Source organism: Bos javanicus, chromosome 7 (assembly GCF_032452875.1).
Source record: "Bos javanicus breed banteng chromosome 7, ARS-OSU_banteng_1.0, whole genome shotgun sequence".
Taxonomy (NCBI): Eukaryota; Metazoa; Chordata; class Mammalia; order Artiodactyla; family Bovidae; genus Bos; species Bos javanicus.
In genome coordinates this window covers 71,578,332-71,590,553 of record NC_083874.1, presented here as the reverse complement: position 1 = coordinate 71,590,553, position 12,222 = coordinate 71,578,332, and the positions used below count along the sequence as shown (strand labels likewise).

At 39.9% G+C, this 12,222-nt stretch overlaps 1 protein-coding gene across 2 annotated transcripts; it reads left to right on the top strand.

Annotated features, from left to right (window-relative positions):
• The first annotated feature begins 1,129 nt into the window (after positions 1-1,129).
• FAM200C (family with sequence similarity 200 member C) lies at positions 1,130-6,893 on the top strand. 2 transcript variants are annotated; one of them, XM_061424240.1, is made up of 4 exons: positions 1,130-1,568; positions 2,400-2,477; positions 3,257-3,298; positions 4,464-6,893. In XM_061424240.1, the coding sequence occupies exon 4, from the start codon at positions 4,513-4,515 to the stop codon at positions 6,295-6,297; it is 1,785 nt and encodes a 594-aa protein (XP_061280224.1). In that variant the 5' UTR covers positions 1,130-1,568; positions 2,400-2,477; positions 3,257-3,298; positions 4,464-4,512; the 3' UTR covers positions 6,298-6,893. The 2 variants fall into 2 exon arrangements, with proteins under 2 accessions (XP_061280224.1, XP_061280225.1); XM_061424241.1 differs by lacking the exon at positions 3,257-3,298.
• The last annotated feature ends 5,329 nt before the right edge of the window (positions 6,894-12,222 follow it).

The following is a 12,222-nucleotide window of genomic DNA, read 5'->3' as shown; positions in this document are numbered from 1 at the left end:
TCTTATTTCTGTTTCATTTTGGATAAAAGGCAACATCTAGAACAGTACTCGAGATAACAAGCTTTGGTTTTATTATCTCAGTTATAGATGACTTGAGTGCTGGAACTATGTGCTATAGTTTGCACATGTTATCCCTCAGAAGACTTTCATGGGGTGAGTAATAGGATGATATCCTATTTCACAATAAGCATAAAGACTCATTGAGTCCAAGTAGCTTGCTCAGGTCCTAACAGTAAAAGGCTGGGGTCAGGATGTAAACCAAAGTCTTTGACTCTAAGCCTATTCCTTTCTCTAACATTTAAGGCCCAGAGTTTTGGACCAGGAAGGCTGGTCTTTTGCAGTTTCTCTCATTGACAGAAACCTTAGGCAGGCTCTCGGTGTTTTTATCAGGCTCACCCTCAATACCTGAAAATGAGGTATCTGCCCCACCTTTGACATTTCTCCCTCCCCTAGGCTTGTGGGATGCCTCTCACAAGACTATACAAAAATGAATGAAATGTGATGTCATGAAAAACCCTTAAAATAGAAAAGAGGACTGTATTTAGGTTTGTTTCATTCAACATTTTCTAGTTTCTACTTTAGGGTTTTTCCTAAAATCTGATATGGGTTTCTTTCTCTAAAGGTCTTGTTTAAAAGAACCTTAAAAGTCATTTCTCTAAGATGGATGATGATTCTCATCAAATTCACCCACACGCTCTAATTAATGGGGAGATGGGGGCAACCAGCATGGGCGAGAGGACACAAGCTCATCCTCTACCATTTGATCTTAGCAGAATTTACAGCTTGTCTCATTTGCCTGGATGTTTAGTTTGGAAGTAGAATTAACTTCTTTCTCTTCTTCCTCATTGATTCCACAAAGAAAATGGTTAATTATTGGAGCTTCATAATCGCCAGGATCAAAGCCTGACAATATAAATTTTTATTTCTAGCACTCTGAATATTAAAAAGTAGAACTATGTGGCTTTACAGTGCTTTTCGTCCCTGAGATTCTACGATGCATCTTCTCTGCAGACAGAACATGCAGAAAATTCCCAGCTCCACGTACACAACCTGAAAAGAGAACCAGCGCGCGTGCTCCTTCCTGGAGGCGGTGGGGGGGCCCTAGCCGTTTGCCAGTGCGCCTGCGTGCGAGGATTCGCCTCGCCCTGTCTGCGGGCGGGAAGGCTCCAGGAGAACCCGGATGGAGCCCGGCGCGGTAGGAGCGGGGGACGCTGCGGGCGCAGCTATCACACCGCGCCTCGCAGGGTCCTGCTCCGGGGTCGCACCCAAGAAGCCGCCGCCTAGACTGGTTCCAGCTCCCGGAGGCTGAGCCCCAGCCTGAGCAGAGAGGGAAGTGGAGCCCGAAACGGGCGCCTAAAAGAAGCCCGAGCATCCCTTGGGCCTGCGCCTGTGTCTCGGAGCCGTCGGCTGGAGACCGAGCAGTCTTCTTCCCGCGCCACCGGCGTCCTTAGCTCGCCCGGGCAGCCTCCTAAATGCTCCGTCCTTTATAATACACCAAGCCTTAGCAGTTACAAGCCCATGTCGTTTACTTGCACGCTCATAATTAAACCTCCCAACAGCCCTATAAGGTAGGTACTGTTGTCATCCCCAGTTGAGGCATTGAAGCTTGGACAGGTCCCAGCCTCTAAGTGACAAAGCCAGCATCCCAGGCGTTTGCCTCTGGTGCATTTGCTCGGCTATTGCATTCCCGTACCTTCTCTCCTGGTTTTTGCTTTTAATAACGTAAAAATAGTGAATTTTCAATCCTCTGCCTCCCTGGATACCTGCACCTACCATGGACTGGCATAGGCAGAGGCCACGTAGAAGTCTGATTGTGTTTGGTTTGGTGTTTAAGGTTTACTGCCGCACTTTGGTGGTGTCACTGCTGACATAGATGTTTTAGCCTTCCCCGGGTGTTTCTGTTGTATGAATGTTTACTTGTAACTGACTGATTTTTCTCTCAATTGTGATACTGTTTCATATCTACCCTTCATAAACTTGCAAAACATTTTACTCTGTTGCATCTGTTCTTTCATTCTGCATCTTCAGATGGCTTTCAGCAAATTCTCAAAAATCTTTCTGAAAACTAATTATGTCTATCTTAGTAAGTAAGACTTTTTGTTTATTTTACTGTTTATTATGGGAAATTTCCAGCATACATAGAGAGTACGGTGTAATGATGTGTGTCCATCAGCCAGCCAACTCAAGACCAGTCCTTTTCTATTTCTACCTGCATTGTGTGTGTGTGCTGAAGTACTGTATTTCAGAGAGCCCAGACATCATTCCACCAGTAAATAATTAAGTCTGTGTTTCTAATGATGAAGACTTTTAAAAAACACAACCATACCATGATCACACTGTTTCAGTTAATAATAATTCCTTAATAAGATGATGCTTTTTTTAATGTTTACATATTTTAGGGTATTGTGATTGCTAAATACCACAAAGGAACAAGTGAGAATTGTGAGATTCTATAACACAAGAAAGCCTCTTGGGCGGTAAGTTCATCTTTGAGGATCTTAAAACTTCTTGCTACCTGTTCTCCCTTTTTGAGGGGGAGGGAGAAGAATTTTTCTAAAAATTCTCTTGTTCCAAACAGGTTAATCTTCAATCAAAATATATGTGAGTAGCATAGAATGGATAGGAATGTACTCTTAACTCATCCTATAATTTCTAGTTGGAAGTCATTAGAACTAAACCTGAAGTAAAGAAAATCATTTGAAGTAAAGCTTTCTCCTTCACTTTCTCTGTACCCCCAAAATATACATAACAATATACAGAAAGATAAGCATTTTTTTATGTTCATCTCATAATTCTGTTATCAGTTAGGAGAGGTTCTAAACACAGTCTGCCCATGATCTCCTCACTTGACAAAAGAAAGCTTAAGATCAACTCTAAATTGTCTTTACCAACTGGCAGACATCTTTCAATTTTAAACTGGTCAATAGCAACCATATGGTAGATCAACTTGGCTAGTTACATAGAAGCACAATTTACAACTTGTTATTCTTGGCAGAGCCTCTAGCAAGCTAGGGCTTTAAGTAAATATTCTTGGCTTACTTACTGTGATTTTTTTATGGCTAAAGTGGGTATTTGGATTTCAGTGTACCCCTGTTACATTATTTCAGCCATATTCTGTGGTACAGAACTTTGGGAATCATTTATATGGGAGACAGAATTGATTTCTAAGGCATATTTGAGCCTACATGTGGATTATACCATTACTCATTGCTCAGGAGGGAAAAAGAGAAAAAGAAAAACATATCTTTCTTTTTAGGTCCCTCAGCTTTCATAGGAAGTTGTCATCAACTCAGAAAAGGTAAATGGGTCTTAAAGCACTTAGTGTTTACTTAGCAACCTAGAGTATCTATAAGGCTAGGAACTGGCCTGGGGATGTGTTCATTCCTCTAAATCTGTCTGTGTACTTGGATGTGTATCAGAATCACCTGGACAACTGTATTTTCGCTTCTCTTGTCCTACTTCTGGAGAATGATGATGTATTAGTTCTGAGGTGGTACAGGGAAAAGTTTTCTTTCAGAAGTGCTCCCAGTGATTGTGATAGGCAATCTCGTTAAGAGATTTCTGTTCTGGGTACTATTCAGGAAAATTATCTAAAACACTTTATTTAGAGTACATATTTGGGGCCCCTACTCCAGAGCTGTCCAGGAATATGTATTTTAGCAAGAGACTTAGATGATTCCTCCATTTATTTAGTAAACTAAAGAAAACCTGCCCTCTACATCCTTTCCTACTATAATTAAGGCTTTTCCTCTATGCGAGGACTTTTTCTGAAATTTCAATAACAAGAGTAGTTGTGTTTCTCCTGAGCCACTTGCTTGCTTTTTTTATATGACAGTATGAATCACGGACTGATAGTGCGTATCCTGCTTCTGTGTCACATGTGGCTTAGTCAGACCTGTTTGAAATTCTCTGCTTAGGTTGGAGTCAGAGCCACTCAAGGATCAACTAGTTTTATAGACTATTTGATTTAAATCCTTATATATTAGAAAGAACTAGCCACCATGTCAGAATCTGTCCTTAGAGTATTTAGTGAAGACTTCCTTCTCCATTCACTAGTTTATAACTGGGGGTGTGCATGCATCTCTAGCATAGGATGGAAGGGAGGGATGGCAGTGAGATGCCTTTTCTGGGGATACAAAACGTACAGATTTGTTTGGAATATACATCATTGAAAACAAAGTAAGCCATAACTGCAGCTCACCAATAGAGAACTTACAGGGTATTCACAATTTGCATAAGCCCTAATCTCTCATATATAACTTGGTGGCAAGGTGTTTGTTCCAAGGCTTTAGCTGTGAGTTTGCTCAATTTAAGTTGTCATATTGTCATGGCTTACTTTGAACTGACATGTTACAGGATATTTATTGACGTGTACACAGATGACGGGATGGCATGAGAAGTGGCTTTGTTTTAATTCAGTTAGCCACTGGTTTTTAATGTCTGGGTTATATTTTACTTCCAAGCAAAAGTCTCCAACATCTGTGGAATACTGCGTGAGAAGTTTGGGGTGCCATGTCGAAGAAACGCAAATGGGACGATGACTATGTTCGTTACTGGTTCACCTGTGTGACAGAGATTGATGGGACTCAGCGCCCACAGTGTGTACTGTGTAACTCGGTATTTTCAAATGCTGACCTCCGACCGTCAAAACTGTCTGACCATTTTAACAGACAGCATGGTGGTATAGGTGGGCACGATCTCAGCAGCCTGAAACATGTGCCAGTACCAGCTGATCAGAGTGAAACCCTGAAAACATTTGGAGTTGCATCTCAGGAAGATGCCTTACTACAGGCATCATATCAGTTCGCATATTTATGTGCCAAAGAGAAGAATCCTCATACAATAGCTGAAAAATTAGTGAAACCTTGTGCACTGGAAATAGCACAAATAGTTTTGGGACCAGATGCACAAAAGAAGCTTCAGCAGGTTCCCTTATCAGATGATGTCATCCATTCTAGAATTGATGAAATGAGCCAGGATATCTTACAGCAAGTTCTAGAAGATATCAAAGCCAGTCCTCTTAAAGTGGGTATTCAGCTTGCAGAGACAACAGACATGGATGACTGCAGTCAGCTGATGGCATTTGTGCGATACATAAGAGAGAGAGAGATTGTAGAAGAATTCCTGTTCTGTGAACCACTGCAGTTAACAATGAAGGGAAAAGATGTGTTTAACCTGTTCAGAGACTTCTTTTTGAAACATAAGATAGCACTCGATGTATGCGGCTCTGTTTGTACTGATGGTGCCTCTTCTATGCTAGGAGAAAATTCAGAGTTTGTTTGCTGTGTGAAAAAAGAGGTACCTCATATCGTGATCACACATTGTTTGTTGAACCCTCATACACTTGTCACAAAGACATTGCCTACAAAACTGAGGGATGCTCTTTTTACTGTGGTGAGGGTAATAAATTTTATCAAAGGGCGAGCTCCAAATCATCGCCTGTTTCAGGCTTTTTTTGAAGAAATTGGAATAGAGTATAGTGTTCTCCTTTTCCATACTGAAATGAGGTGGCTTTCCCGAGGCCAGATACTTACTCATATTTTTGAAATGCATGAAGAAATAAATCAGTTTCTTCACCACCAAAGCAGCAATTTAGTTGATGGCTTTGAAAACAAAGAGTTTAAAATTCACCTTGCATACCTTGCAGATTTATTCAAACACCTAAATGAACTTAGTGCATCTATGCAAAGGACTGGAATGAACACAGTATCAGCTAGAGAGAAGTTGTCTGCCTTTGTTAGGAAGTTTCCATTTTGGCTAAAGCGGATTGAGAAAAGAAATTTTACCAACTTTCCTTTTCTTGAAGAAATTGTTGTTTCCGATAATGAAGCTTTATGCATCGCAGCTGAAATAACCCTGCACCTACAACAGTTGAGCAGCTTCTTCAACGGCTATTTCTCTGTTGGAGATCTTGATGAGGCAAGTAAATGGATACTGGATCCATTTCTTTTTAATCTGGACTTTGTCGATGATGGTTATTTAGTGAAAAATGATCTTGCTGAATTACGAGCTAGTGGCCAAATCCTAATGGAATTTGAGACAATGAAGCTTGAGGATTTCTGGTGTGCTCAATTCACAGTGTTTCCCAGCCTGGCAAAGACAGCACTAGAAATCCTTATACCATTTGCAACTACATACCTTTGTGAGTTGGGATTTTCATCACTTTTGCATTTTAAAACCAAGTCCAGAAGCTGCCTGAATATGAGTGATGACATCCGTGTGGCTATTTCAAAAAAAGTTCCTCGTTTCTCAGATATCATTGAACAAAAACTACAGCTCCAGCAGAAGTCACTGTAAAATGACAAACTTTTTGTGTATAGTTTTTAACATATTCTTCAGTCCATTGTAAAATTAAGCTATAATTCTCTCTTTTATATTTATGATATACCAAATCCTATGTTTTAGAAAGTTCAGCATTTTTAACTTTCGATTTTCATGTGAGACATTAAAATATGTTTTGAGAATTAAGAGCACAAGCAGCAGAAAAGATTAAGTGCTACTAATATATAGGATTCTTCTAAGTATCTGTTTAGCCTTTTGATGTGATACATATAAAAAAGACACCCAAACACTGGAATATCCAAGCTATTTGGCATAATAGGCTATGAATAGAGCCAAGAGAAAAAGAGAAGACCTCCCAGAACATACCATCTCACGTTAAAAGTCAAAGTCAAAGGATGAAATGACATACTGAGTCCTTCCATGTGCTTAAGGGTTGTTTTAGGGACATAATGTTATCAGAAGAGGGTTATGAAATGTGATAGTGAAAGGATGATCCTAGTTAACATAAGATTTATTTTTAAATGTATTATTTGGAGTTAGTCTGAATGTCCATTCCTCTGGTTCTGTGCTCTAAATTCCATGACACTAATAAACATCCTGATATCTTGGTAGTCATTCCTTGTCTTCTTTTAAGTTATATCTAGACCCCAAGTCTTTGGGGCAGCTAAAGAGGAGATCCTAGAGCCCTGTTCAAGAAATTCTAATTTAACTGGCCTGGGCCAAGGAGCTTCATTCTCAACCAGCTTTCCAGACGGTTCTGATGGATTCTTTGGCCCTCTCACCTCATCTTATTTTTCCTACACTTAGTTTTCCTTTGGCCCAGTTTCTTCACTTATTTTATACCTTATGCTATATGTATTTTTCTAAGATTAAAACTTTTGAATGGATCAAAATATAAATAATAGAGAAATTAACATAGAAGTCACTGTAGTAACTCAGGGCCACCAAAAAAAAGTCCCCGTGGAACTCTAGGTTGATATACTTTCCTGGATGATAATTGGCTAGATTTGTTTGTAAACGTAAAGAAACTAGGATTTTTATTTCAAAAATAAAAATCATACAGTTTTATCCAAGCCCTGTATGCTCAAAGCTGGAGAAGAAATGAGTCGTATAGTGAAAAGCCACAGTCCCCTTCCTGCCCAGTTACCTTAACAGTTGCTGTTTTAACAATTTATAGTCCCCCCCAAAATATCTAAGTAATATGTTACACCAAATATACATACGCCAGTTTTGACTTATAAGAGTCAGAAGTTATATATTGACTCCTCTAGATAATATGTAAGCACTGAATTTATAAAGCATCCATCTCCTACTACTTCCAGTTTTTTGTCATGGCAGTATTAATTTTACTTCCTCTGTTGATTCTTCATAGCCCTTTGATTGAAGATTTTTTTCCCTCTAGGAATTTCTCACATGGAAAGAATCAGGGGTGTCCACAAAGTTTATAAGGTGGGTAATCATAGCATTTTTGAAAACAAATTTTTTAACTTGAAGGGGAATGATATCTATCAAATTTAGATGCCACTTGAGTATGCAAATTGAAATTTATATTTCCTACACAAAACTATCACTATCCACCAAAATGCTTTATCAATGAACATAAATACACCCCTTCTTTTCTATAAAAATTTTAGTTAGAAAATATAAGTCCTAATTTTTCCTAGTATAATCTAACATCAAGAGCAGTGGGAGAAATTTCCAAAGCTGATACAGGAAAAAATCTGGAAGAGTATATACGAAGTTTAATATGTATACATATCTAAAGATAGGAAGGAAGTAGGGATGGGAGCAAAGGCATGAATGAAGCCTGGGACCTAACAATACAATAGCAAGATTAGGATGAAGTGCCAAAAGCAAATGACTTATGATAGCCAGCCATTAGTCCACTAGAATTTTCTCTTAGACTACATTCATTAATTTCTGCTCTGTAACAAAAATCCAAAGGACATTCTGAAGGCAACGGCTAACAAAGTTCTTCATTCTTTTTTAAATTCTATAACAGTTCATTTTCCTCTGATCAAATGAAAGAGACTGCAGTGTCTGCTAAAATGAAAACTTGAATTTCTTCTTTTTTTAATTTAAAAAATCTTCAGTGGTACATATATTGGCAGGTTTAAGTCCTATATGTTGTTTCTTTTTCTTCCAAGGAAGAAATAATTTTTTTCTTATATTTTCACAATATGAGGTCATTGATAATTGCAAAAAGCCAAGATGTATAAAGTATAAAGACATAATTTTATAACCAGCAGATGTCACTCTTAGTGGATGATTGGTTAAAAGTAAACTTACTCTCATTACAATTTCCCCAAATATCTGATTTTCAACATCTTTAGAAAAGTGGTGTGAGTCTGGAGCTTCCAGTTGTCAACTTCCCTGCCAGAGGGTGGAGCCAGCAGAGACAAAGCCAAGAAAAGGAAAGAGGTTCCTTACAACGTTGCTTCCGCACCTAAATGCATTATACTTTTTTAACTTTTTAGTTCTATAAACTAATTCCCTCTTCTGCAGTTTCCTGTCACATGCAACCGAGAGACTTACTTCATATACTTGGTTTCCAGTCTTACTTTTATGAATGGCTAATAGGAAAGTTTTTACTCCATTATTTTTACTATCAATTTTGGACAACTCTTACTTGTCCCCTATAAGATGAAACAATTGGACAAGTTTTCCCTAGGGAACCTTTTCATTTTTTTCTACAGAGGTCATATTTCATCTACTTAATTTGAATTTTGATGGTATGACATAGTAGACCCTTCCCTAGATATAAATAGAAAAACAGACTTTTTGTTGTTTTTTTTTTTCTTTTTGGTAATGGCATCAGCTTGGTTTCTGGAGCAATCACAGTTCTTATGTATCATTTCCTTATACTAACAAAAGACGTAACCTAGAATTTTGGACACTTTCACCCTTTATCAGGTTTACTTTTTTATTCTGGTAAAAGACCTTTATCTCTAATGCTGTATTATGAAAGGTCTCAAACATACCAAAAAGTTGGACGAGTAATACAGTGGACACCCATATGGTTATTTTCTAGATTCAAAAACTGTTAACATTTTGCTATAGTTATCTGTTTATATAAATGTATAGGTGTCCCTGTATCCAACAGGGTCCAGTAAGAACAGAAACTGTACCCATTTTTAAATAGTATCCACAGTGAAGAATCACTGACCTGCTACTAGATAACTGGAAAGGCAAAAGGGGATACTGAGGTGTCACAGAGATAATAAATGCACAAAACAGCTAACATCAATAGGGCTAGTTAAATAAGAAAAGAGGCTGACATTATTAAAACACAAGCTTGAATGAGGGATCCCTTGGAAATGAGACTCGGGTGTCTGGGGAAGAGGCCCTGACTGGTATTAATGTCTTAGGAGCTCAAAAGTCTTAAGAATGTGTGCCAGCCAGCTGGTGCTGCTCTCTCTAAGCATGTATAATGAGGCTGGCTCCAGAAAACACTGAAAACCTAAACCAACTGCTGCTCCTAGACTAACTCTCAGTGCCAGGGTGAAGAATCACTGCACAGATGATGTCATCAGCAGTAGGAAGCAAAAGAGGAAGGAGCAAGTCCCTGGTCCTTCCTCTAGATTTCTACCATGTCTCTTGTTTACCCCTTATTTACAGGGCCTAACAGAAAGCTGGGTGATAAAGAAGTGTACTTTGTGAGATCCCAGCCCCAGCATGACAAAGCAAGTGACAGGAAGTAGAGAGGTTGTCTACTATTAGAGATTGTCTATTGTCTTTGAAGCTGAAAGACAATAACTTAGTAACCAGCACAGCCCATCTTTTTGGCTGCTCATCCTTTTATCCATAATTGAATCTCTATACAATGAACATAGCTTTGTGGCTCTCGTAAGATGTAACTGCTGCTGCTGCTGCTAAGTCACTTCAGTCGTGTCCGACTCTGTGTGACCCCATAGATGTCAGCCCACGAGGCTCCCCTGTCCCTGGGGTTCTCCAGGCAAGAACACTGGAGTCGGTTGCCATTTCCTTCTCCAATGCAGGAAAGTGAAAAGTGAGAGTTAAGTCGCTCAGTCGTGTCCGACTCTTAGCGACCACATGCACTGCAGCCCACCATCCTCTGTACAAATAAAGATGCTTTACCTTCTCCCCAGAATGAGGAAACAGAAGTCTTAACTCCTCACATTTAGTAACAGTGCCATTGAATTATTCTGTTGCCTAAAAACTAGCCCCAACAACCAACTTTTTTGTGTGGGCTTGAGTGGGCAAAAAAGAAGTCTCCAGGTATAAATCATCTATCTCACTGTTACAATAAACAATAAAAAAAAAAAAACACCCTAAAACTCCTCAGATACATGGTTACAAAACAACACTATTCATCAGGATATGCCATGCCTTGACCAGACCAATTTCAGGCCCACTGGCATTAACCCCAACAGCACAAGCCAAATAAGGTCAGTAGAGTCTCAACTCCCAATTCAGTAGAAACACTGTTAGGTCCCTTGGTGAAAACATTTCCTCCTTTGGGAACCAAGGGAGTCACAGTCACAGCAATGGGAAGCAAAAATTCTGTGAATTATTAGGTGCTCACCCCCTGATTCCCAGACTAATGTATTTTGGCTTGGTGGATAAAAGTATATTCATTGGTGACCAATACAAAGCATAATTGCGGCTTCCCTGGTGGCTCAGAGGTTAAAGCGTCTGCCTGGAACGCGGTAGACCCGGGTTCGATCCCTGGGTCGGGAAGATCCCCTGGAGAAGGAAATGGCAACCCACTCCAGTACTCTTGCCTGGAGAATCCCATGAAGGGAGGAGCCTGGTAGGCTACAGTCCATGGGGTCGCAAAGAGTTGGACACAACTGAGCGACTTCACTTCACAAAGCATAATTGCATCCTATAAGAACCTTAGCTTTTAGATTAGTTTTTCCCAGTTGTAAGTAACAGTATTAAGTAGATCATTCTGTCATTCTAACAGACTAGGTGCTTCTGAGCGATCAAGTACATGACACGACCAATAAATTCCATAGGTGTCAGTCTGTTGCTACACTCTGTTATGAATGTCTGTGTCCACTCCCAAATTCATATGGTGAAATCATAACCCCCAATGCATAATATTTGAAGATGTGGCCTTTGGGAGGTAAGTTGGGTTTAGATGAAGTCATGAGTGTGGAAGCCTGGCCCAATGGGATTAATGCCTTTATGAAAGTCTTGGCTCTGTATCTCTGGTGCACAAAAGTCATGTGGGCACACAGAAAGGTGGCAGCCTCCTACAAGCCAAGAAAGGAGGTCAGAATGAAACCTATCTTGCCACACCTTGATCTCAGATTTGTTGGCCTCCATAACTGAAGAGTCTCTGTTGGTTAAGCCAGTCAGTCTATGGTATTTTCTTATGGCAGCCCAAGCAGATTAACACACACTCCTTTGCTGCTGCTTGATAAGGTTCAGTGTGGTGCAGGATACAACAACACAGTAAGGCTGGCAGAGGCACTGAAGACAAAGCTACATCCAGATGGTGTGTCTTTTTCCAGTGAGACTAAGCAGCTGCCTCTTCCATGATAGAAGGAATCTAATGTAATAAGTCTATCACCAGGTGCCCATGTTTGGGGCTAAGTATTGGTCTCTGCAATTGGCAGCTCAGGCACTCAGTGGGACAGGGAGGAGGGAGATCCATGTTGTTGAGCCTCCATTCTTGGCCAGTGTGGCCATTGCTGTACGTGGCCCATGGGGATTAGGATGATTGTAGAAAGGCTGACTAATCACTGCAAAGTACATTATCTTGTCCTCTTGATTACTGAGAGCTTCCTCTTCATTAATGTAGGTTCAGCAAGGCCAATAGGAAGTCCTCGAGCCAAAGGCAGCTGTCACAGGAATAGGCCTGCTGTTGATAAAAGTGAAAGAGGAGGGTGAAAAAGCTGGCTTAAAACTCAATATTCAGAAAACTAAGATCATGGCATCCAGTCCCATCACTTCATAGCAAATAGATGG

Coding starts and splice junctions, on each gene's coding strand:
- FAM200C (XM_061424241.1), top strand. CDS start 4,513: ATGTCGAAGAAACGCAAATGGGACGATGACTATGTTCGTTACTGGTTC.